Source organism: Augochlora pura, chromosome 2 (assembly GCF_028453695.1).
Source record: "Augochlora pura isolate Apur16 chromosome 2, APUR_v2.2.1, whole genome shotgun sequence".
Lineage (NCBI taxonomy): Eukaryota > Metazoa > Arthropoda > Insecta > Hymenoptera > Halictidae > Augochlora > Augochlora pura.
The window spans coordinates 2,769,571-2,796,429 of record NC_135773.1 but is presented as its reverse complement, the minus strand read 5'-3'; the positions used below and the strand labels follow the sequence as shown (position 1 = coordinate 2,796,429).

Sequence of the window (26,859 nt, the reverse complement as noted above, 5' to 3'; positions counted from 1 at the left end):
CCAAAATATTCGCTACTCCCTAACATCCCGATCAATTTTCTAAATCACGCGATATTACGCAGAAAAGGTTGTCTTATCTTTTATGAATTACTTTTCGAATCAAGTATACCTAGCACGATTGTAGCGACACATACCTAATTTGATCTAGGAAAAAAATCATCACCTGGCAGATGTATCCTTTTGCAAATCAAAAATCAGCTGCAAAATTATTCGGTTACTAAACTTGCGAAATTTTAATAGAAATTTACAAATTCTCAACGAGAAAATTCGCGTGTGTACATATTTTATTTTCTATTGATTCATCTGATCATAAGTATTAGATTTTGGAGAGAATTAGTCTAATATATTGGATTATACATACTTTGTACGCACAATAGTTACTCGAATTGCACCAGGTACTAGAACGGTGAAAAGTTTTAACAGTTTTTTCTTGATTTTATTGTTCCTATCCAATGACGTCTAAAAAAATCTATTTACATATTTATTAGTTAAGTGAATTGGGATTATTCTTAATAATATGAACAAGGTAATATCGCTTTGTTATTATGAAATAACTATTAACCGTATAATATTTTTGAGTTTGCACTTTTCCACTTCAACCTCCACATTATAAAACACATTTTTGCTTCAATTATACGCTTATATTTTTATGATTGTCACCGGCATATTAAAATTTATTTGACATGTTGTATAACCTATAATTTAAAAATACAAATTTCTGTTCCTTAAAATTGAAAATAATTTGATGCATCAAATTGTAAAAAATATACAAGATGTCACAAATTTTAGTTGTGTTATGTTGTAATATTTATAAGTTCATTTCTGGTGTCTTCACAGTATTTTGTATTTTTCAGTATTAGTCGAGTATAGCCAGTTGTGGTATTTTTTCTGCTGTCAATCAATTAACTAGAATTAATGGATAATGAAAAGCAAAAGGATGAGATCATTGCATTGGAAAGTATTTACAATGAAGAAGAATTTTCTCATCATGAAGAGAATGGTCGTCACCAATGTAGTTTCAAGATATTTATAAATCTCTTGGATGACTACTATATAACTTATAAAGATAACAGACATATGGAAGAATCTCTGCAGAAAATTAATATATCTCATTTACCACCATTGACACTACATGTTATTTTACCAGAAGATTATCCTTCTATATCACCGCCAATAGTTACTTTACATTCGTCTTGGTTGTGTTCTCAGTCATTAGCTGAGTTATGTAAAAAGTTAGATCAGCTTTGGGAAGAAAACAAGGGACAAGAGATTCTATTTACATGGGTAGGCTTTTTACATGATGAAAGTTTAGAGTTTTTAAATATGCAGGGGCATATTGATATGAGCAATGCTTATACATATTACCAAGAGACGTTAGAAAAGACACAGAATGTTCAAAAGACTAAAGTAATAGATACCATAGAAAATGAGCACACTATTGACAGTGCAAAGAACAAGGTGAGAGCAGAAGTTACTGCTCAATATTGGAACAAAAAAAATTACATGCATAAGGGCTATGACAAAAGAGCCTTAAACTCTCCAATTGGAAGGAACCCTATTCAAGCATTAATTGATTATAACGACAAACGCAATCACATCGAATTTGAGAAGAATTTCTATCCTTGTAAAATATGTTTCTTAGACAAAATGGGAAAACACTGTACGAAATTTCTACCGTGCGGTCACGTGTTTTGTAAAGATTGTATAACTGGTTATATAGAAGCAAGGATTAAAGATGGAAACGTGCAGAACATTTGTTGTCCCGAAGAAAAATGTACCTCTGAAGCAACTCCTGCTCAAGTAATCTTTTTTTTTTATCTTTCATAAATTAAGTTGACTTTATATGGTATTAAGAAATTTTCTAAAATATTTAGATTAAAGGTATGTTAAGTTCAGAGATGTTCGCAAAGTATGATTCTATGCTGTTGAACAGTACATTGGATACTATGATGGATATAATATATTGCCCACGACGGAATTGTCAGTATCCAGTTAGTCGCGAACCGGACGAGCAAATGGCAAATTGTCCAGTATGCCGATACGCATTTTGCATTTTCTGTAAAATGGTATATCACGGTATAGAACCATGTAAAATTTATTCAGGTATGCTCCGATCAAGATTCCAAAGACACTTATGTTTTTATTATCTTCACGCGGGTCTAACATCATATAATGTATATTATTGCAGCAGAAAAGCGTCAGTTAGTGACTGAGTATCAAGAGGCCTCCAATGAGCGTAAACTTAAAATGGAACAACGTTATGGAAAGAAACAGCTCCAAGTATTAGTAGAGAACACAATGTCTGAAAACTGGATCCAAGGCAACAGTCAAAGATGTCCCAAATGCAATGTTCACATCGAGGTACAGTAATTTGTGCATATTTGCAGAATTAAAGATCATCGTGTATAATATATTTAATATAATCGTATTTGTAGAAAACGCAAGGCTGCAATAAGATGTCATGTTGCCGTTGCAACACGTACTTCTGTTGGTTGTGTAGTACCATACTTAATCGTTCATCGCCATACGAACATTTTCGTAATTCTGATTCCAAATGTTTTAATATGCTATATCATGGAACAGCAGACGAGGATGAGGACGAAGACATAGACGAGGACGAAGACAATGATTTCATTCACTTACCTTATGATATAGATGAAGATGAGTACGAAATAATTATATAAGTAATAACCCGTCTTTGAATGCTACATGTATATTTATCAAAATCATTGTATAAAATATAAAATTGAATTATAAAGCGTTATTTTATAAACTGTTTTCTCACAGTATAATCAACTGTTATACAAATCTTCTGTAACATACTAAATATTTTTGTGAAGATGAATGATAGACTAATAATTTATAGCAGGACAATAATGAAGATTTTGAATAAAGGATTGGTATTGTTTCTATTAAAACATAAGTGTTGCTGATAGAAATCAGATTCTTTATTGCAAAAAAAAAACTCATGGTATCAAAATGCCATCTTAGTATTCTTCGGCACCTTCTCCTTCACCTTCTGCGGAGTCCATACCAACTTCCTCGTAGTCTTTCTCGAGAGCTGCGAGATCTTCTCGAGCTTCGGAGAATTCTCCTTCCTCCATACCTTCTCCGACGTACCAGTGGACGAAGGCTCGCTTAGCGTACATCAAGTCGAATTTGTGGTCAAGGCGAGCCCAAGCTTCGGCGATAGCAGTAGTGTTGGACAACATGCAGACGGCTCGTTGTACCTTGGCAAGATCGCCACCGGGTACTACGGTCGGGGGCTGGTAATTAATGCCAACTTTAAATCCAGTGGGGCACCAATCAACAAACTGAATGGTACGCTTAGTCTTGATGGTAGCGATAGCCGCGTTCACGTCCTTGGGCACGACGTCACCTCTGTACAACATGCAGCAGGCCATATATTTTCCGTGACGTGGGTCGCATTTAACCATCTGGTTTGCAGGCTCGAAGCAGGCGTTAGTAATCTCTGATACAGAGAGTTGCTCATGATACGCCTTCTCCGCGGAGATGACCGGCGCATAAGTTACCAACGGGAAATGAATTCTAGGATAAGGTACCAAATTCGTCTGGAATTCCGTCAAATCCACGTTCAGGGCACCGTCAAATCGCAGGGAAGCAGTAATAGAGGATACAATTTGGCCGATCAGTCTATTCAAGTTCGTGTAAGTGGGTCTCTCGATGTCCAAGTTACGACGGCAGATGTCATAGATGGCTTCGTTGTCGACCATAAAGGCGCAGTCGGAATGTTCAAGAGTGGTATGCGTTGTGAGAATCGAATTGTATGGCTCGACGACAGCTGTGGAGACTTGAGGAGCAGGGTAGATAGCAAACTCCAGCTTGGATTTCTTGCCATAGTCTACTGAGAGACGCTCCATCAAGAGAGATGTGAATCCAGAGCCAGTACCACCACCGAAGGAGTGGAATATCAGGAATCCTTGCAGACCAGTACATTGATCAGACAATTTACGGATACGGTCCAACACGAGATCGACGATTTCTTTTCCAATCGTGTAGTGACCACGAGCATAATTGTTGGCTGCATCTTCCTTGCCAGTGATTAGCTGCTCTGGGTGGAACAATTGACGGTACGTACCAGTACGTACTTCATCTGAGAAATGGAAAGTTTCGTTAGAACCCGCCAATTTAAGATGTTTTTGTTAGTATTATGAAAGCTTTAAATTTCAGATTTTCTAGATATTTAAAACATAGTTTTGGTAGTTCTTAATGATATTTACCAACTACTGTAGGTTCCAAGTCGATGAAAACTGCTCTGGGCACATGTTTTCCTGCTCCAGTCTCACTAAAGAAGGTATTGAAACTATCGTCACCTCCTCCAATAGTTTTGTCAGATGGCATCTGGCCATCAGGTTGGATGCCATGTTCCAGGCAATACAATTCCCAGCAAGCATTACCGATCTGGACTCCAGCTTGTCCAACATGAACTGAGATACACTCACGCTGAGAATTAAAAAAAATATTGAATTACTATAAAATTTCCGATGTTCATCATGAATATGACGCGAAATTTTCAACAAAATAAAAAATTAATTATCGCTAACTTTCGTAACAATCTACACTGTGCTCTAATGTGGTCAAAATTTGTTTAAAAAATACTTGGCATTATAAATCTACGAACTAATATAAATAAAAATTTAAACAATATATTTAACATTGTTCGAAATCGTAATATTAAACAATAAAGAAGGGAAATAATAGCGAAGACCAATTATTACGAAACTTGAAGCGGAAAGCCGGCCGGTGTTTAACCGTTATACAAGATGGCTACCCACCCCTGGCAACAGGGCAACGCCTTTTTTAAAATTTATTTAGAATATCGGTTTAAAATATTAGAAAAAGAAAGCTCACCATTTTGTAACGGGTAAAGATTCAAAATTCTGCAAAAACTGAGTAAAAACAGTCGTCAGACGTCGATAGTTAGCTAAAGCAAGTAATGGAACTTTCGCTAACACCTCTGTCCAGAATCCAAAGAACGAATGTAATGCCGGTCGCTGGAACGGCTATTTATACCCTCGGTTAGCAGCTTCGTCAGCGCGCTCTGATTGGTCGTCGATGACCTCATTCTCTTCTCCGATTGGCGTTCCTTCGACCGCAGTACCCACGAACGCCAGAACACACGAACCTTTTACGGGAAATATAGTCCCAGTAATGACGATATAATCAATTGTTTCATTGACTTTCCGGCAACATATTCATTCATCAGCTTGGAAGAAGGTAATGAACAAATTTAATAAACGTTTCATTGTGTCAACTTGACACAAGACAGGAGAAAGCGGCTAGTCTTATGGATGAAAATGCAACAGTATGGGCGATGGTTTCTTCCATATTTGGATCGTGCATTTTGATTGGTGACTCATGTAATTTGTGTCTCCATTCCATAACGGTTGATACGTTACGTTACAACAACGTTTTAAATGCAACATTTTCTGAAATTATGTTGGGTTTGGGCGTAGAAATCGCGGTACTAAGGGATGCAGCTCTTCTTTTGTTATAGCTTTCATCTCGGCTAACGGTTTGTTTCTAAATTCTCTTGCTATATATATTTTATGCATCTGTCTCTGTATGGTTATATATAGACATTATAGGCATTTGGATATTTGGTTAAAATAGCTGTTTAGACGAGTTCATGGAACTGAAATTGTAACTGTCGAGAGAGCTGGTTGCTTCAAATTATATTCATGCAGTTCTATAGAATGCATCTCATAGTTTGCGTTCCGTTGTTCTTACAATTTTTACGAAAATATATTTAAACTGTTTTATAAATTTTGAACAATCGTTATAATTCTCGATTTAAAAAAATTTATTGAAAATTTGTATGCTACAAAATATTATTTACTTTTTTTCAATGATTTTTCACTATTTTCATTGTATATTTCCAATTGTTTAACATTACACATAAATTAGCAATGATGTATGTATGTACATAAAATTTGTAGAATATCAGTTCAATGCTCTCGTGGGGTTTGTAATATTTGGTTTATATATACCTATCTTAGGTATTGATTTTGTCTCTACATACACGTAACGGGTGTTCTAGGAATTCGTCGCTTCAATGAAAGTTAAAATGTATTGTTGCATAAACTTTGTCACATCAGTTGTAAATTTATCCCGTTCGTTAATCTTATAGATTAAAAAATATAAAAATCAGTATCTCAGTAATGTTCATTTGCGTGAGAAATAGAGAATACGTGTAAAGGTACTCAACGGGACATGATATTTAGATGAGGAATATTTTCAAGAGCGATGCATTATCTTTTTGCTAGATTCATTATACAATGAATTGAAGTTGATCTACTTCCTGCCCACGAGCACAAACCGTATCCGCTCTCTACTCTTGATTCTGCAATCTCACCTTACCACGGTTTCTGACCTCTTTACAGTATTTCATCTCCTACGGTTTCGCACAGATTTCCAAATATAACCCGATGCGACCAATGTGATATCGCTATAACGGGACAAGCACAAGCATGTCGTAGACGAAAAATAAAATTGTCAATATACGAAAGATTTTTTAATGAAGAATTTACATACACATATAGTGAATATGAAATAACATATAAAATTACAATTGCCTGCTTATTTCGATTTTTATTTTCTGATACAAATTTTAATTTTGTACTTTAGCAAGGTCAAGAGTTAGCATATTTTATAAAGTAAAGAGATTAGTTTGCTATGGTGGACGCCGACAGCTGGTCAATTGACAGCGCCATTCTGTACACACCCATCTCAAAGTATGTATGCATTTCACACATTGCCGGTCAACCGAAGAAGTTCCTTTCTTGTGTACTAGTAGATTGCATAATTGTATTGAGACGTAAAATGCAACACTAAATATGTACATTTTAATTATTCTACAAATGAAAAATAAATATCCATAATACGACATTAAAACAATTCGTAAATGTACTAAAAAGAAAAATACGCTTTGTATTGAATCACAAAGTTTGCCTAAAGAATTGCAGTACAAAAGGATTGTTTGATCACAAGCTACATCTATTATTTCGACGATCATTTGTTTGAAAAATAAGTAAGCTATAAATCAATTGTATATTATTAATTTATCCGACAAAAGTAGAAATGTTTTATTACACTTCGTTAGATTCAGCAATGGGGTCAATACTTAATACAATACGTTCAATATTATAACAAGAATTGGAAGTAGATTAATTAATTAATCTCTACACTTTGATAATGCATCCTTCTTCTATTTAATTAGCTACAAATTTCTCCATTTTTTTCATGTTTGTGGTGCCATCTATACCAACATTTTAACATACATAGTTACAACCATAAATAATGTATATGTGTAGATTGGAAACCTTATGAGCTTTCGTGTCAAGCAATTTCTATACCGTCCTTAGCGAAGAATAATACAGTTTCGCCCTCTATGTTTTGTAACAGAGATGTTTTTACTAATTTTGCATGGTTACCGATCATTCGTGATTTTAGCTTGTTATACTGAATCAAGTATCCTATATATTTAATTTTTACTGCGGATTAATATACTGCTTAATTTAAATGACACATACAGTGTTACACTTTACAAAGAGTTTATATGATATAGATAGTTTCAAAATGTTCTGATACTATAAAAGATAGCAACAAATTTTATATATGAGTATATTTTCATCATACAACTAACTATTACTGGTCCTCCAATTACATTGACAATGCTAACCTTGTTAGGTATCTTGTTCGTATTTGGTTCCACAGTCTGTTGTTTAAATCATAATAGTCTTCTGTAGTACAAACCCTGTCTGAAAGTGATGGATAGTACAGAATATGTGAAAAGATACAGAAAAATAGTTATCATAAGAATTAACTCGTTTATATCGCAAGCAAAAACCAAAAACATGATAGTTTTTTACTTTACCGAAATTATTCTGGTTCTGCATAATTATGTTTGTTCATAGATAGTTTATTATCAATTGATTTTTTTCGAGAAGTCAACTTGTCGGTAAAATAGAAAATTTAATTATATGCGTAGCAGATGATGCGCGCGCGTCTGTTATCACATCGGTAAAGCAGATGCGCGCGTGCGGTGGTAGGTACTACCCTCTTTCGTCAGGTGAGCAAACGGTGGGGGTTGCGCGATCGAGTTTCGTGTTAGGTCGTACGATCAGCTGTGCGCGCTCGAAGCTGTGTGCCATTCCCGTGTGCGCAGTGTCGGACGTTCGTGGAAGTTTCTCCTCGTAGATCGACCGTGAAAGAGGCACGGTGTTTGCCTGCCGTAGAGACTCGAGGAACGGAAACGGGATCGTCTACGCGCGCGAAAGTACGCGGTGGCGGTGATAAATCGGCAGTATTTTCGGGTGGAAGAGGGGGGGGAGGGCAAGTGAGGCATGACGGGAACAGGTGACAATAGAGCTTCGCCATGTTAGATTTCACGAGATCGCGGAACGTGCGCCGCCGCTGCTGCTGGTGCTAGTGTGAGGAGAGAGAGAAAATTTTATTTTGTTTTCTCGACTCTCGTGCTACTTTCCTCGGCGGTGATCCAACTGAAAATCATCCAAGCTGGATAGGTTACCCGAGTATCTCCGCGATACCGTGGACTGGTTTATGGGGTAAGTTTTTTTTTTTCGTCGTCGTCGTTGTGGTCGTTCGCGAAACCAGAGATTATCCACGCGCGAATTTCCACGAACGCGAAATCCGCGGGCGTACAGTGTGCTCGTGCGTGTGAGTGTGGAATCGTGCGATCGTGCATGGGAGGGGAGAGGAAAGAAAAAATGGAAAGAGGTTAACCTCTCTCATGGTTTTCTCGAACAGAGCCTAACCTCCCCGCGAGGTTGACGCTCTCTCCGAGTCGTCGTACCTACGTCTCCTCGGCCCCGTCGGCTCTTTCGTCTTCTACCATTTTCTGAGAGAAACCAATCGCCGCCGGTGGTTATCCCGTGCACCATGGTAATCGAGCTGTCGTTCGCCGCGTGGTTGTCATCTCGAATTTTCGTACGCCACTGTCACGAAATAACGCGTGTATATAGAACATCGTGCGACCCGAACCGTCGATTCGACGGAAAACAATGACAGCGTCGATTCGCGCGTCGCCGATGAGGTTCAAAGATTTCAGGATGAGTCAGCCAAAGATGTCGACGTTTTTGCCAACGAGAATAACATTTTCTTTTCCTCTCCTGTTTTCTTTAATCATTTCGAAACAAAAAGAAAAACGTGTCGAGAAATTTGCTCGAATGAATTCCCGGTTTTGGACCCCCTATTTTTCGGCCGATTCAACGGATACGCGTACACCACGAAGCACTTACGTAAACGAGCTACGTGTTGTCCGTCTATAAAACCGATACGGTGAAATGAATTGTGAGTTCTATCTTTTTTTCTTGTGTAGTCGTAATACATATACGGTGGTCTGTTATTGGTGGTGGAGTTCAGAGCAGAGAGACTTTATTCAACTGTGGTGCACGGTATTGATGAACAGTGGAAACGGTCAGTCATGAACAGACTTGTGATAATCCGTACAAATAACGCGCGTATCGGACCTAGTTTTCAAAACAATTATTTCTGAAACGAAGCTGTGTGTACGAAAATATAATCGCACGTTCTCTCGATTTATTTCTTCGTGTCGAGTCAACCCCTTTCTCGATTGCACCATCGGTTATAGGTCACCTGGTGTGCGTAGAGTTGAAGATGCGTACAGTACATATTCAAATGAAGTCGATCCTTTGTAACTGATTTAACATTGACGAGACATTGTTACGTTTAATCCCGCTGTTCTTTGCAATTTTATTTTCCATCTGATTCATTTTTGAATTCAAAGTTGAGAAGACCAGCAGGGTTAATGTTGCCGCATCGAGTTTATTTCGAATTGCTCGAATGGAAAGTGAAACTCAGCGAGGTAACGGCATTTTACGTTACGTTATCGTGTCCTCTGACGATTACACGTGTGATGCGTGTAGTTTGTTAGGACGAATACTTAAGAAAACGTTTTGCCAGTGTTCAATAATCGGTTACAACGTACATGTAGAGAGTAGTTAGATTGATTGAACGATATATATATAGTATATCGACGTTGTTCGATTTTAGGTTTTCGTTGTTGATAGTTCCTAGAATTTGGTATACGTAGAAATGTGTAGCTGCGTAATACGAACGTCACATCACCTCTGTTTGTTTCTATCCTTTTTTTTTTATTATACTGGCGATATGCGATTACCTATTTACGGTATGCCTATCACGTACGGGAACCGTATGGTTTCCGGTATATGTTGGCCTTTGAAATAAAGTACCGCGTGGTAAATCGTGGCACGTTTATGGTATTAGAGTGAACACGTGACCGTTACAACCTTTGTAATAACTATTGCGCGTTTTGTTTTTAACAATGAAACCACCGGATTGATCAAAATAACCGATTGACACATTTTTTTGTTTTACAATTTACTCAATTAAATTCGTTCGTTTTCCGTTTATGAAGCTTGTTTCGATGAATCTGTAATTTTGGTAACTCTGGGTGCTGCTAGTGATAATAGCGGGATCGAACGTTATAGAGACTAGTGCACCGAATCGGGATTTGCTTTACCGAAAGGAACCAGTGAATTGATCAGTGTTTATTGCCAACTTGGAGAATTTGTGCCCACTTGCGTCTTTATACGTTTCGTTTCTCCTTCGGCTGTGACTAACCATTCGAGGATATTTCGTCGAGCAAGCGCGGTGAAACGTGGAGGAAAAATGGTAATATCGTAGATTAAAATGTTCGAGCATGAATTTTTTTCGCAATATCTATCGGCGGCGATAAAATTATCGCGTTTCACCTCGCTTATTGCGTTCCGTGCGATACGGTTGGCCCTTAAACCCGGCACCGTCGATAAATTGTAAGTTACTTTCGTTATTCGCGAGCGACGCAAAAATTCATCGTGCCGACGGATCCGTGGTCGGCAGTCAGTAAAACGATTCATCAGTTGCCGGGCAACGAAGGATCACTGTTTCGTTGATGTTTGAATAAATTTTTACACCGGCGCACGTTTGAATAAAGATTTATTCAAATACACTTTTATATTTATACTTGCCCTGCTAGAGCGCGCTGCCTCGAGTTAAATGTTTCGCGCGCTGCTCATTGTCAGAGTTAAACGATTCGCGCGGCGGTGAAGTAATCTTATTTTACGTTTGAATGAAAACGCGAAGGATCCTACCTTCCAATCGACCATGCTATTTTACGGAAACTGCGTATCAGCGTGTGTTTGCGCTTCGTAAGTGAAGTTTTATGTTACTTTTTTATGCATTGCGCAATTTAATCAGTTGAAATTGTTCGCACTGCTCTCGGTAATTTTAGGGTATCGATGTATTGAATATAGCTGAACAATTTTAGATTATTCTGCAGGTTGATTTCGACCTGCCAATGAAATTACTGGCCATTATTTATATCGTTTTTAATCTTTCGCGACGGCAAATTACATTTTAAGATAATTCCCATCGTTTTTTATCTATTGGACAGTGAGCAGAATTTCAGGTCACGTTTCATATCGTTTTCTAATATTCGTGCGAGGAATAAGATTCAAATTTATTTTGGCTCCGCCCCGGTCGATTATAAAAATGGAAATACGGTTGAATATCTTTGCTGTAGTAATCGCGAGCGTTCTCGAAACTTTTGAGGGACGACACGAGGCGGAAGAACCGATTTCAGCGGCGAGGTCGCTTTAACTCGTTAATGCTTTGCGGTCTAATATACATGTATATTTTTTTAACCACGTCCTGTGGTTAAAAACGCGCGCTTTATCGCGGCGCGGCGATATAGCGGGTGTGCAGGAAAACATCGAGCACTGCCGGACCGGTTAGTCACTTTTCTCTAGTGTTTCGTTCCCGTCCCCACCATCTCATGGCGCGTTCAACAGCGTTTCCCTACGTCGTCGCCCAGACGAGACGTTACAGAGTCATTATTTAATAGGAAGTGGTCTTCAGACTCGCTGTGCACGTTCAGGAATAAAGGTAACACAAAACCTGTCGAGGTCTAAAAGCAACCAATAAGAATTGCCTCACAGAAATTACAAGATAGAACTTGTTCAAATTTTTCATAATTAAAATACTAGTGTGTGAAATATATGTATACGAGAATTTTTAACGGAAGCAGTTTTATAACTTGAATAATTATGATATAGAAAAATGCGAGATTGGTCATTTCACCGGCGGTGATAGATGTAGAGTTAATGCTATTTAGTGTTATTCCTCTAGGGAACCAAAGATTTTTTTTCATCTTTATAAACTCGCACTTCCACTCTTTACTAACCATAGGATTTAAACGGTTGTATAGTTTGCCCCGAAAATATCGCAAGTCCACAAAAGGACAAACTCTTGTTTCAATCCCTAACAAGAAACAAACAGCTATTAATTCCAAGTTGAGAGCTTACAAAGGCAACAGGACAATAGAAAATATTCTAATTTCAAGGCTTTGTAACAAGGCGTATTTTCAACCATATACAGTAGATATCTTCTTGTATAAACCCTCAGTTTTATTTGAATTATTCACAATTTTCTGAAATCCTGTGATCTGTATCTCTAGACAAAAGTTCGAAAATGCATTAGTAATTGACGGATCTTCGGTTCTAAGTTATATAAGTTATATATGTAATATTAGCACGCACAGTAATGTGCATATTGCTAATAATCTCAATAGGGATTTCATAGCTTATTAAAAAGAAAGACAATGCATGAAAAATCGATCCCTTTCACTCAAGGAAAAAAGAAATTGCCGTCTTAAGGGTGAGCCTTTGTTTACACATACACATAGTAGGAACACATGTGCATACGCGTGTCTCAAACAACTTGTAAGACTTTTTTCCAGTATTTATTATAAAAGAAAGTATTTCACTATAAAGATCTTTATTAGTTGCTTGAAACTAACATATGAATGTGTTCCTCCTATGTGTATGTGTAGTAGTAGTTGGATCTTAGTGTGACAGATAAACAAAGGTTTGCTCTTAAAGGGTTGAGGGAATGCAGTTTGGTGGGAATCAGAGGTCACAGTGAAAATCGTACCGCGGTGATCGTAAAAGTCGCGGGCGGGGCCGGAAAGCGTTTCTCTTGGATAGAACGAGCTCTCTCGGGGGGAAAACGGGAAGAAGACAATGGCTCGGTGACTGGCCGACTGATCGCTTCGGCTCCGCGCGTCTCTGTATACGTGTCGTGCACTTTCGAGACGGTTGCGCGGATAGCTACGGCTTGTGTTTTGCGCGGCGAGCAACACGGAAAGCGAGCGAGCGAGCAAAGCGTGGTCGCTGGCTCGAAACCGAACCGAACCGAGCGATGACTCACGTGGACGCGAAAGACCGCTGCCGCGGATCCGCTTCCCCGGTGAATCACGAGAGCCCGCGAGCGAACGAGCGATTCGCCGCTTATGCCAATAGGCCGCTAACTATGAGACACCGTGTCGATTCCGCGTAACTCCCCACCCGCCGAACTTTGACCCGTTTTCGCAGCGGTTTTCGCAGCGGCGCTCAATGCAAATTGCTTGGAAAAGCTCCTCTGCTCCTTTTGCCCTTTTGCCGTTTCCTCGTCGTTTATCTCCTGGTCCGAACATTTTATTAACTCTTTGCAGTCGAATTGGCGACTCCGAGGTATCATACAAAGTTGTTCTATCACATTCGAAAATAATTGTTAGATTATACAATTTGTTTAGATTCGAGAAAGCGTTGGAAGTGCAGCTAATGTATGACTTACATGACTCTATCACGCATAATTAAAATGTTGCCATTTCAAATGGAAGTGACGTAGGTCAGGCGAACTATTTTTGATTCAGAGTTGAGATGGTTTCGTGTACAAAGGTTTAACACTGCTGATCTTCCCGAGTCTATATAACGCGAAATGAAATTTGAGTTTGTAAAGATACTACGTTTTTATATATTTCGTTTACATACTTACTTGTTTATTAATTTATTTATTTAGTAATGCTTTAAATCGGATGGTTTATTTAGACAACTACAAGGTTGTCACATGCACATGTTAGCACTGTGTTTAAGATAATTGTAAATTATTTATGGTCTCTCGATATTTATTTTATGTACTATTTGAATACTTATAGATTGTTATATGGCATGTCAACTGTTTTAGCCTTGAAACAATTCAACATGAATTTTGTGGCAGCTTGCTTAGATTATGTTCCACGAAATCATGGGTGTAGAAACGATCTTGTCGTGACATTTATTATTTTTACACCTTGTACAGTCACGATTTCTAGACAGGTATCGGCCGCGCGAATTTCCGAAAGAGTTAACGAGTACTCGGTAAAACCTATGAATGGATCGGAGAGATCCCGAACCTTCCGAACCCTTGATTATTTGATTCCTGACGTCGGCTTCCCATTGTCCCTTGCAACGTTTCTCCCACCTGTTGCCGGACACCCTATACACCGTCCGGATAAACAGTCGGGACACACTGTGTTCACCAAATAATACCCCACCGACAAAGTATAATATTGGCCGCGGCGATAAAGGCGAGCGTTATCAACGGTTCCTGCGATAACAGCCCTCGGCGACGATATTACGTGACGTCGAGCCCGCTGGCCAATGTCTCCGTTATGGTCGTCGTTTATCCGCAAACATACTTATCGTGTAATATCGTCTTATGCGCCGTGCTCGCCAACAAAGGAGTCTTTTTCTAGCCTCACTGTCGAAAAAAAAAAGAAGAGAAAATCTGTTTTACGTGCTCGTGACATCGGCTCGACGTCGGGCAGATGTTCGCGGGACTCATGCGAGGAAAGAGAGTCTCGGTTATCGTCGCGATGGGTGGTCGAAGGGTGGCCGGGGGGAGAGGCCGAAGGGAGGCTGAAGCGGGGCCGAAGGAAGGCCAGAGGGAGGCCGAAGGGAATAAATGGCACGTCCGCGTCCTCTCGTAAACTTTGCTGCGACTGATCTCATTTGGCTGTTTACAAACACTATCCCGGCATGATTTACGCGCGCCGCGATAAACGATAGCGAGCCGAGACTCTACCCGTGACAAATGGCAACGTGTTCATAAACCGGCATCACGCGTGGTTGTGATAGGAGAGCCTGCTTCTCCGGAGCTTCGCCTGGGATCTTCGCGACTTCTACATCGTCGTTTCGAGCCAGTAGAATTCTCTCGGGTTCGGTAGGTCGGTCGTCGGAAGTCGTTGAATTCTTGCGAGGTTGGCACCGGGTCATTGTGGGAGCTGTGGGATTTTTTTTATGGGGAACTCGAATTTGTCTGAAGTGATAACGAGATTTTTCGTTGCATCTTTTAGCGGAGTTCGGCCCCAAATTAATAATAATAATAATAGTAATATTTATTTGATCAATGGGAGTTAATTATTTTAAATTAAAAATTTGATTCACTCGATGCCAAACGCTGCATTCTAGTTGCTTGGAGAGTCGACGGGAGACGCGGGATCTTTTCGGGTCCTCTGTGGAGGCAACAGAATCCTCATTAAGATCTTTAGGACACTTGGAGAAGTTAAGGATTCCTTCGTAAGCCTTCAGGATGCTTAGCGAGGTCGGTGAATCTTTTGGAAGACCTTCGCGATATTTAGGAAGTCGCGGAACATTGTTGCGATCCTCGTGGTCATTGAAAGAGCTATGAAATTTTTATTAGGATCTTTAGGGAAGCTTCTGGCAACCCAATCAATCTTTCTGTAAACCTAAAAATAGATGACAAAACTGGAGAGTCGTTGTGAGTACCTTATGGTCACTGAAAAAGCTGGAGACTCCATATGGACTCTATAAAGTCATTTCGAGAAGCAGTTGCACTTTCTTGAAAACGTTTCGATAGCTGGAAAAGTCAATGAAATAGCCTCTGAGGAGTCTTAGAAGCTGTAGGATCCTTTTCAAAACCTTGAGGTACCTTGCAGAGGCTCCAGAACTCGTGCTGGATTCCTCGGGAATCGGGGAGAGGGTGGACGCGCCCTTTCAGACACCTTGGGGTGACTCAGGAATCCGGAGAATCTTTGCCATTAAATCAGATTTAGGAGCTCTATAAAGTTGTTGGGATCATTTGGAGGAGCTATGGAATTTTTCTATGAACCGTCCGGTTGCTCGAAAAGTCGACCGAATTTTTAGAGATCCCTTGTTTGAGTTTAATTAGAGGGTTGCAGACTGTAGAGTCCTCTTGAAGACTTTTAGATTCTTTTCCTCGGCTACAGAATTTGTATTAAAAACTTGAAGTAACTTTAGAATTTGTCTAGGAACTTTGGAGGTCATTTGCGAACACTGTTGGATCTTTATCGAAGTCTTCAGATTATTTCCACGAGCTGGATTCATTCTTAGATCTTTGTGATCGTACGAAGAGGTCATCGAAATCATTTGGATCTTTTAAGGTCACTGATATAGAAACTTTTCCAAAAATCGTGATGACATCCGACAGGTTCTCGGTTCCTCCAGGATCGTTGAGGTCGCTTGTAACTAGGGTTGGTAGGTAGCTAGCGATTCTAGGCCAGCAATTGCACCGACCCATTTCCTCTCTGTCGTCATTCCACTCACGAGTCTTCTTTCTCCGTGTTATCGTGAGTGCTCGCCGTTAACGCAACGATAGAACTAGAAGCGAAAAAAAAAAGTCATTTGCTGACTCGTTCTTGCCCATAGATTACGCTCTCGCGTTGCGCAACGAGGGAACCAAGGAGACAACACGATTACGTCAGCGGCCACCTACTGCACCGTTCTCTTGATTAATCAACGTTTATCTTGCTTTACATTAAAAACAAAGAGGTACCAATTACATTCTCTCCCGGAGAAAAATGCTTCTTTTTTTTTTTCTCGCCAGTGTAGCTGCGTCATCCTGTTTTTTTTACCACAATTTGTATCGAGCTTCACGCAGAGGCGGCCCGTAAAGCATCTTAAACGAAGGATTTACTGTAGCCTAGGCATTAAATAGACACCGTTTTACGATGGCTATGCTACGCGCTACCAACGGCAGATCCTCTGCTTCTTATTTTTATCCTTAGTACCTCACGTACCGAAACATTAACATAACTTTGTACTACAAAATAGACTAATGAGAAAGAACAGCATGTGGAAGACTTAACAAGTAATACTATATACTGTAATAACTTGTTAATTATTTCAAGAGCATCGATATCTAATTATACATGGAGATTATTAATAAGAAAAGGTTTTTTTTTTTACCGATTAACAGATGTTCTTTGCTTAGTTCGGAGATTATAATGAAGAGAGCAATACCATCGAACATGATTAATATCTAGAGTTCGATGACCACAGTTGCATATGGAATCCAGAATTATTATCCGTCTCGTATTTCTATTTTTTCTAGTCTATTGTTTCCGCGTCCCGGTTAAAACCGTAACAATCTCGTCGAATAATTAAAGGTTCGCCGTCTCCCCGCGTCTCATATATCAATTCTGGTTATTTTGACGATCTTCGCCATGGATGAATGAAAAATCTCAGTGAAACGTTCAGACAGGAATCCGACTCGGGTTCTAGTCGGACCGGTGAAAAGTTAACGCAGGCCATTTTTGCTCCGCGAAAGACGGTGTCGCGTCATTCTTCATACTTTTCCCGGAGCTTCCATTTTCCTCTGAAGAAAGAAAGAAAGAATGAGGGAGAAGGAAGGGGTTGTTCCGCGGTCCATCTTAATCCTGGAACAGACAGCGCTCCCACGGGACGTGTTGAAGCATGTAAACGGGGCCCGGACCGGTGTCGCATTTACTTGACAGTCATCGAGTCCCTCGTTGTCCTGCTCACTCTACTCGCTTCTGCTCTCCTTCTCTCCTCGACCATTCCTCCTCTCTTCCTTCCGCTTTTCCTGTATCTCTCCCCATCGACGGCTTCCTCATTTTTCACGGTAATGTCGGCTGACGTTTGTTGGCAGAGGTACTCGTGAATGGATAAACGTCGCGTGGTTCACAGACAACCGGGCTAAAATAATTGACGACTGGGGCCGACGACGATCGGTTGCCGTTCCTATTTTCACCTACGCGTACTGCCATAACGTATAAACCGTTAATGGTCGTCTCCTTCTCTGTGTACTCGAACACTGTACACTTTCTCCCTTCGTTGATCGCTTAGCCACCAGGTTCTTCATCCAAGCGGAACACTATTATCTCTGCTTAACAGGTTTGCTACCAGCGTCGCTAGCATACACAGTTGTAAACTGTTATCGTTACTATAAAACAGCACGAATGCTGGTCAATATTTTATGTGTCCGTGCGAAAGAGGTACGTTGCCTGCATTCGTATGTAAAGATTTCCCACAAATATACAAAGATAAGTAAATTTGATAATTTTAGCATTATTCTGAAACGTGATAGAACAATTTTTAATTGGTGCCTCAGCGTCACCACTCAACTGCAAAGAGTTAATTTAGAGTAACTCGATAATTGATTTCACTTGTTTCACGAACCTTTTGTATATATATTACATTTTAAGCCGTGGTTAAAATTTCCAAAAATTTCGTTTACGTCACTATGACTTTAACTCACGACTGAAAATGGAATATTAAAAATAAGAATAGGTTAGTGGAACCGATTAGTGTGGGATGACCAATTGCTATGCATTTGGCTCGTTTACATAGCTCTATATTTATGAAATATTGGATAATATAATATCTTTCATTCGACATTTCACACGATTTATCTGAAGTCTTTAATCCAGATTTGTCCAGACGTCATGGTTTTGTCCACTTGTTTCTCGTGGTTGTTGCAACCTTGTCGATTATTGCGCAATGTTTGCCACAAATTCAATTAAATTCTTGCTCTTCTAGGGAATCGAGGCGAGAACGAGGAGTCGTTCTAAAGCCCCACCACTAACCCCTGGTCGCGGGCCATGGGATTATGTAATCCATCGGGATCGATATCGGGGTGTTCCGCGGCCCTGCGGGTCTAAAGTTGACACGCGGCGGCTATACGGCTCTTATTGTCACGTTGCACCGCATTATTTGGAACGCTCGACCAGGAATTCGGAGCACCGATGTGTCCAACCGCGGCTGTTTGTACGGATATCGAATTCTTACGGGGCCGATTCGCCGAAACATCAGACGGTTTCGTTTACCCTGCTAATGGCTCCCCCGTTCCTGACTGTCAGAGCAAACTCGCGAATTTCCTATATATCGATCGATTTGCTCGGCAAACAACCGGCAAGATCGTAATTGGACTGCGCCAAAATTTTCTTACGCAATTTATCGACCGCCTTCAGCGTCCCATGAAATATTCCGCAATGTCGAACAGAATTATTAACGGAAGCCAGTAATTGATTAAATATGCAATCGAAAACGAACCAATTTAATCGTTTGCCAAACGTTCCTTTTGATTTGCCATTTTATATGATTTCCATTATGTTCGGTATTTCCATTTTGTATGATTTATTGCACTTTATGTAAATTAGATTGATCTTCTTAGCTTTTACAACGCGAATTGATCAAACACAGAATGTAGACGGTAAGGAATTATTTTTATTAACAACAAAAATGTATTAAATTTAAATTTATACGGTTTCAATAATGGCATTTGCTCCAACAACGTATTTCCCCTCAATCATTCAATTCAAAATGTCTCAAAATTATTTTTAGTGCGAAGGGCTAATTTTTCCGTCTGCTATATTGCGATCTAAAATTGTTGTTCTATTTATATCGTTTCAGAAATAACTTTGAACAGCAACTTAACACGTCCGCTAACCCGGCGTCACGCGTGTGTGACGTCTACGATTTTGTATCTCACGTAAAGAACATCGTATCAATTTTGTGAATATAATCCTTTGAAATTGTTACAAACGGCACGTTATTTATAGGATTTATAGTTTCTCTTCGACGATATTTCTATCATATTTTAGAAGAGGATATGACGTATTTAATACGATAAATGCAACAAATATATTTATTTACGCTAGTAGCGAACGTGTTAAAAATAAAGTGTCATCTAAACACGTCATCCAGATCAAACGAGTTGAATGTTTACACAAATATATGTTGTAGTGACTAGACTGCAAATGTTTAGCCTTATATGGCAAAATTGAGTAGATGCAATTTAAAATAGCGTAAAAATTAAAAGCATTTTAGAACGTCAATGTATTACGCTTAATTTATTAAGATGACAAGTAAAATACATGAACCTGCTACTTGGTATTTATTCTTTGCAATTCGTGCAGACAATTCTCATTTCGCATAAATATCTGCAGTCTAGTTACGACAAGCAAAGGGGGCCACCACGGTTCTAAATCATTCTTAGATTATTTATTATTTATTTACTGGCGCGCCGAGTTTCGGACAGTCGCAGGAACGCTGCAGGTGCATAAAATCCGCAGTCGACGCCCGGAGAAGTACTTGGCCGGGGTACGGCACTTTGTGCGCATAGTACGTACGGGATAAATTAGTGAAGCCGAGTAAATTGCCGGTATTTTAGCACGAGAAACTCAACGGACTTTAGCCGCGGTAGCGGGATACGCTGAATTATTAACAGCTGCTGATACATTGGCGTAGCTTCGCGCCTTTCGAATTTCGGTCACGAAATTTCTCCATCCGATAATTACCTTTGGTCCTCGGCGCCGAGTGTTGACGGTTCAAGGTCACGGGACAGGATTCTCCCGGACGGGCACCTCGATCGGCTCCACCTCCCCTCCCCCGAGCCCCGCCCCGCGATTCGTTCGCCACGCCCATCGTCGAGCCACAATCGATGGGTTTAATTGACCGTTTACGAAAAAGGAAACATATCGGCTTGTGTTTCAGGCTGTATGCCTTTCTTGCTCCCTCCGAACATTATTGCTATCGCCGCCGGCATGCTCCGTGGATATAGTTGCGTTTCATAGTTGTGTCAGATGTTACGAAACGTTATAAGATCGTGCATCGACTGGCCTTAACCTTTCGTATTTTACGCGCGTAGCCTGCGAACCAGTTTCGCCGCCCTTTGCCACGGTCGCCGGGGAAATACGGGAGCGACCGGATTCGGTGGCGAATTTGATTAAAGTTCGCGGACGATTTTAACGGACCGGTTCGTTTGCAGAATACTTGTGCAATCGTGGAACCGGTTCGTCGATTTAACGATCAATTTTGGTGGGTAGAATTGTCTTCTTCCGCGCAGAAACCGATCGCAATGAACATCTGAAACAGAATGTACCAATAACGTATGTGCTGGTTGAATGAACGAGTACAAATTTTTACGTTACAACGAATAAGATTTGCAGAACACGATTGAATTAATTTTCGTACGATTTCGTTTACAGTTATGACGACTAGCACTTTTTCGTTCTTAATAATTTCCTTCATAGAACGAGGCGAATGTTATTTTTAATTGTTTAAAATTTCTTTTATTTTTATTTCTAGATTTGTTTGGCAGAATGTTATTTGAAATGTTATCGTATTTGACTTTATTTTATTTAGAAGAATAAACTTTATTTTGATTGCAATAAAATAAACAGTATTCATATTTGGTAGATTGTACATGCAATTTTCATCACGAGATCGATTCGTTGCTACAGTGCATGCTGTTCACACGATTCAATGCAATCCGTTGCAATAAAAAAACATCCCCTCACATAGTGCTGGGATGCACGTATACGAGCCAAATAGGTTGATTGATCGAAGTATCTTTAACCGTTTCCGAGACAAAAATTCGCAAAAGTTCGCTCTCGGGTCTGTTACACGATCTCATCCGATTACACGTCCTGGCCGGTAAACAGGCAGGAATCGTGCTTGTCATTCAATCGACTCGCGTTCTTGCTCTCTAAATATTTACCAATATACACGCGTTTGCAAGCGCTTTGTGTGTGTTCCATGGGCCGATCCGAAAGAGAAGCAGAAAATTCCCCGATATTTTTCCCGGCGGCGGGTGGCGGCCGCGATTCGATCGAGTTAACGATTTTCGTTCGCGCGCAATTAGCTTCCCGTCGAGGGGCGTTCGAGAGGTGGCCGGGGATGCATAAACGGGGGTGAGTCGAAACCGAGTTAACCGGTAATTCGAAAACACCGTAATAATGGCAGAGCGAGGTTAATGTCGTTTTGCGAAAGTTCGCCGATTATTGCGAAACGGCCCCCGCGGAACAGGTTCTCCTTCTCCCATCGCTCCCGTTGCAACGTTGTGCCACGTTTTTAGCGTTTTCTTTTTTTTTTCTTTTTTTTCGTCGACAAGCCGCCCCGAGAAACATTTACATATTGGTGGCCCGTTATCAGTACGCGACGATCCGATGAAATTAATTTTTACCGGGTCCTTTAGGTCGAACGGTGTTTCCTTTCTTCCGAACTTTCGACCCTTTTTTTCCACACACTTCTCGATTTTTTTCTCGCACCGCAGTGCCCTTCCGATTCGGTTGCAAAATCTCTCTGGTATAGCTTGAACATGGACGTAATTTCAGCGATACGCTTCCGTTAATAATGTTTAAAAAATCGAACAATTGGAGCAGCGCTTGTCTTATTCGATAAATAAAAAGGTAATTAAACAAATAATGAAAATAAAAGAATTAAGATATTGAATGCCTTATTCGATGAATATGAGGCTAATTATGCAATTTATCACAATTTATCACTCTGTAGTAACCCGTTCTACAACACTCTTTCGTCTTTTTTGCCATGTTAGTAACGTGGTTGATCTATTGGCAACATTTTCCACGAACATTCTCGTCGGAGAAACAATGAGCAAATAGAGCAGTAAATGATGATTGTATTCAGACTGTGAAAGGTTAAGGCGCACTAGGTCAGCTCGCAGCAGTAAAAATATACGTAGCATGTACAAAGCGAATAAATTAGAAATATGTACTGTTTGAAATTACGAGCTTAGAAACATAGGTCCGTCATTCGTGAATACGAATTTCGCACTTTCGCGCTGTTTCAACTTGATATTTCCGCGGACTAAATCAAAAGTCGAAGGGGCAGGAAGTGTCGCAATGTTCCATTCTCTCTCGTATTGTATTTTTAAGCTCCAGTTCGACTTTCAACTAGAAGAAGGTGGAAATTGCATCAAAACCAGGACTCTATCGATCGGCTATTATTAGACCGCAGACCTTTACGTAAATTGACATTTTCAAAGGACCGTCTACGAATCGGGTATTCCCCGAAGCGTATTAAAACATCTCCTTGAAAATAAATAGAACCTTGTTCAACGATCTTTACGATTTCTTTGTAATTTCGGTTCCTTGCTACAAAAGATTGCATAAAAGACCGCAATCACACTTAGCTTTCCACGGGATTTCTGACACCACCGATTTCAATTCCATACCATTTTTCATACCAATTCATACCAATTTCCATTCCATTAACATGAAAGAAAAATGTAACAGAATCTGCAACGCAACAAAAATAACAAAAATACATGTAACGTAATACGGAACTTCACTCAGCCAATTACACGCGACAATATGAACAGAAAAGAAAAATTTATACTGCGTCACGATTATAAGGACAGGCTAGACCGAGTTAACACGCAAATACAAAATTTTGAATCACAAATACAAAAGTTCGTTGTAAAACGAGACACCACCGTAATAGCGCAAGGTGTTTATTTTCATTTTCAGTCTGTGGGACAATGTAAGGCAAAATTGCCGTAACGGTTTGGAAATCTCTGTTCTCTTCAACGACGGAAAAGAATTCGAACACAACTTAGGCAATCCGTATTCGAATGGACTGTCAATATTTACTTTAGCTCTGTCTCCCCTTCACTAGGTAATAAAGTTTTGAAGATACCGCCGTCACGCTCTCGCGCACAGCTGTATACGATAACGAGTTATATAGTTTTTCGACCCATTTTCGTCGCTAAGGACGTATGTATGTTGTCGATGCGACGTTGTTAACAAATCTACAGAAGAGAAAGACGAATATTTCTGTGAAAAATATTTTCGCGTAAGATGCATGATTTTGCAGGTAAAAATTCCGAGGATCCAGCGAGAGTTCGGTGAATCCCGGTGTCCGAAAAATTTCGCATCGAACGGCGAGGTGTTCCGGCTTGACCGTCTGCGACCCTGAAGAGAGCAGGTACAGGCCGGTCCCGCGGCGCGGATCTCCGAAGAGTAAGAACTTGTTCGGATTCGCTGAGCGCCGCGCTGCGCCGGCCTCTCCGTAATTACATTACCCGGGCAGAGAGCGACGGGAACGCATTGAAAGCAACAAGAAGAGCCTAAGCCTACCGGAGCAGTCGGCCGAACAAGGACAGAGTGGACGGTGCACTGTCCGACCGGGCCAGGGGAGCTCCGAAGGAAGCCCCATTGTGGCCAGGTTGCTTCTCTCTTCAGCGAACTCTGCTTCCATTTCCTCTGATCCTTTCTCTCTCTCTCCCTCTCTGGTCTCCCCTCTATTTCTTTGGAGCACAGACTCCTTCCAACGTGGAACCCGAGTGATTCTCAGGTGCGCAACACATTTCGGTCCCCTATTTTTCTTCTCGACCAGCGCCAAGGCCTTTTGTCTCCCGTTCATTCCCCCTCCCCTCCTATCTCTCCCCCCCCCTTCCCCCCCCCCCTCCCCCCCTCCACTCGCGGATCGCTTTCTCCGTTTATCGTTGGTAGCGGGCCGATAGCCGATAGCGGTTGCCGCGACAGTTGGTACCTGGCGAACGGCTGGAGAACGCCGACGTCTCGCGCGCCGGTTCTCGTGCTTCCTCGACTCCTCGCGCGTCATACGAAACGAAACGTCAAGCTGCCACCGTCTCCGGCTAGTGTCTCTCTTCGTGCTTCTTCCCTTCTTCCTTCCTCTTCTGACCCCGAGCCCTCTCCCCCCTCTCCCCCCAGAGGTCCCCAGAGGCCACTCTACGACGTCCCGCGTCCCTTCAATTCCCTACGATTCTCTCTCGTCGCAGTCGAGCCTGTACTTTGATCTCGCTCCCCTCCAAACTTCACGGCAAGATCGCGTCCCTCGTACCTTCCATCTAACGTCTCTTCAACGTCCGCTATTTCCGAGTCACTTGTGGTCATTTTCTGCGTCTCGCAGTGTCTCGTCGTTTTCGGTCCGCAGAAATCAGCGACCGTTGCCCACGCCACAGGTATTTCTCACTCTGATTCGACACTTTCTTCTGCTTCATCGTTCATATTTATATTCATAACCCGGACGCGATTAATTAATGAGCACTCGAATGGTTTCTCGTGTTCCTGAATGTTCTCAGGAATGATGCTCGTGTAACTGGTCGAAGATTCATCCTTTTCTTCGTTCTCATTGCCTTACTCGGATCTTCACGATAAAGTTTGCCATTTTGTATTCTGTTTGGATATGACTCATTTCAATTATTATCTGATTCTTTGAAGTTGTTTCGTCATTTTGTGTCTTCTTTGTATCGATTCTCTTGTTTCGGAGATCGGTATTATATCGGTATCCTGCGATATTCCTTCGGCGTACTTTTCTTAGAATTTAGAACGTCGTTTTAAACATAGCCTTCTTCATGAGTTTAAACACCGTTTTGAACATCCTCTTGTTCATAATTTTGTCCGTTCCCTCCTTCATCATTATAAACATCATATTATTCTTGATTCTATTCATCTCTTTGCTCGCCACTTTATTCATCGCTTTATTCATATTCGTCGTCATCTTGTGCATCATTTTCTTCATTATCTTCTTCATCATCTTGAACATCATTTAAAACATCGTTTCAAATATCGTTTCGAACATCGCTTCAAACATCATCTCGTTAACCATATCTTCGTTGCACATCCTCTTCAACACCTTGGTCTCTCTTCATCGTCCACCGCAGAGCCGCTGTCAGCCATCTTCGACAGTCCGTTCGCGGTCTCTTGGTGAGCGCGTCGCGGTTGAACATTGTTCGGCCGGTTCGCAGTGAACCCGCGGGAGTGCGTGTCTGGCTTGGTGGTGGCTGGTCAGTGTCGGTTCGATGTTCGGCTTGGGAAGCAGGAAGGTGCTCAAGTACTCGGCCATCGACACGTCCCTCTCCATCGACGTCGAGGACACCGTCACGTGCTTCTGCAGGTCAGTCATCGCGCGTGCCGTGTACCTACTCGCGCGCGTGTCTTGCTACGAGCTAGCGTTACACATAGAGGTCTACGACGACTCTATTCGTTGCCCTCGCCTCTGTCTATGGGGGAAAATTACGTGTTTCTCGTACTATGGAATGACGATCGTATGGCGACTTTCTCCGTGAGAAAGGCCGGAGCCTGGCTAGTTCGAGAGATTTCACGCGCTTCGAGGTTGCACACGCGGTGTCGGCTTTGCTAGAAACGGGACTTCACGGTCGCCCACAGTTTGCGCTGTTGCGAATTTGCCTGCAAACTGCGTACACGTAATTATCTCGAATATGGTCGGATTTCGAATCGTTGTATCGCACTTCTTTATAATGTTTTAAACTTTTATTTTTACTTTGTTTTATTTTATTTATTTTTATCTTCTCACTTTTATTTTGTCTTTTTTTTAGATTTCTTACTTTTTTATTTTTACTTTATCTTTGTTCTTCTTCTATTCTGTCTTCACTTTTATTAATTTTTTTATTTGTCGCACAAATCGATACTATAATATAATCAATGCGTCACATGCTTCGCTAGAGAAGAGAACAAGGAAAATATTAAGCCTTCGGCGCTTATAGCTGTATGCTTGGCGTACCCGCGCACACGTAATTTCCATTGTGAATTTTATCTGATAAGAAACAAGATGATCAGTTTATTAAGCCTTGAAAGTTTACAGCTGTTATGCGCGACGCACAACGTTTTGTGCACGTCACAAATGCACGAAATCCGCAGCACCGACGATTGTAACCTGTTGTTTAGCCAGACTGCAGATGTTTCTCTATAATTTTCCATTCGATGAAATACTACGCGCGAAAATAAGCTGTCGATAATGCTCGCGTTCTATCGGACGCGAAATTTTCTCGCTTCTCGATTGTGTTTTGCCCAGAGGCTCGTAATTCGCCAATATCCAGACTGCGGATGTTTATGCAAGATAAAAAGTTTGTGCATCAGTTGCAAGAAACGGAAGCTGCACAAGCGGTTTATTCCAGTATTAAATAATTTAAATGCATTATAAATAG

General features: G+C 40.8%; 3 protein-coding genes across 9 annotated transcripts in view; 2 read left to right on the top strand and 1 right to left on the bottom strand.

The window, feature by feature from the left end:
* Positions 1-138: 138 nt before the first annotated feature.
* On the top strand, positions 139-3,141 carry LOC144473792 (E3 ubiquitin-protein ligase RNF14). Of its 2 annotated transcripts, none has more exons than XM_078188017.1 (5): positions 139-526; positions 855-1,800; positions 1,875-2,103; positions 2,192-2,361; positions 2,436-3,141. In XM_078188017.1, exons 2-5 carry the CDS (start codon positions 916-918, stop codon positions 2,682-2,684), a joined length of 1,533 nt encoding a protein of 510 aa, XP_078044143.1. In that variant the 5' UTR covers positions 139-526; positions 855-915; the 3' UTR covers positions 2,685-3,141. The 2 variants fall into 2 exon arrangements, with proteins under 2 accessions (XP_078044143.1, XP_078044133.1); XM_078188007.1 differs by having other exon boundaries at positions 146-526; positions 2,189-2,361.
* On the bottom strand, positions 2,927-5,004 carry LOC144473803 (tubulin alpha-1 chain). Its single transcript, XM_078188028.1, has 3 exons — positions 4,873-5,004; positions 4,242-4,464; positions 2,927-4,114 (listed from the first exon to the last, which is right to left on the bottom strand). Exons 1-3 carry the CDS (start codon positions 4,873-4,875, stop codon positions 2,988-2,990), a joined length of 1,353 nt encoding a protein of 450 aa, XP_078044154.1. The 5' UTR covers positions 4,876-5,004; the 3' UTR covers positions 2,927-2,987.
* Positions 5,005-8,147: 3,143 nt separating this feature from the next.
* The window catches only part of Mob2 (MOB kinase activator 2), a 75,959-nt gene continuing 57,247 nt past the window's right edge, over positions 8,148-26,859 (top strand). Inside the window, exons 1-2 of one of the 6 annotated variants that reach the window (XM_078188071.1) lie at positions 24,365-24,873; positions 25,576-25,808. Coding sequence is in view for 3 of the 6 variants with exons in the window: in XM_078188112.1 (XP_078044238.1) it covers positions 25,714-25,808 (95 nt within the window). In the remaining 3 variants the exon portion in view is untranslated. Of the gene's footprint in view, positions 8,589-11,079; positions 11,214-24,364; positions 25,809-26,859 lie in introns of those variants that run through there. The other 5 variants (XM_078188091.1, XM_078188129.1, XM_078188122.1 and 2 more) reach the window with 5 other exon arrangements.

Bases quoted from the DNA above. Each gene is read 5' to 3' on its own strand.
- LOC144473792 (XM_078188007.1), top strand. From the start codon at position 916: ATGGATAATGAAAAGCAAAAGGATGAGATCATTGCATTGGAAAGTATT. The intron at 2,104-2,188 runs GTATGCTCCGAT...ATATTATTGCAG, and splicing joins ACCATGTAAAATTTATTCAG to CAGAAAAGCGTCAGTTAGTG. The intron at 2,362-2,435 runs GTACAGTAATTT...TCGTATTTGTAG, and splicing joins AATGCAATGTTCACATCGAG to AAAACGCAAGGCTGCAATAA.
- LOC144473803 (XM_078188028.1), bottom strand. The intron at 4,115-4,241 runs GTAAATATCATT...TCCATTTCTCAG, and splicing joins CTTGGAACCTACAGTAGTTG to ATGAAGTACGTACTGGTACG.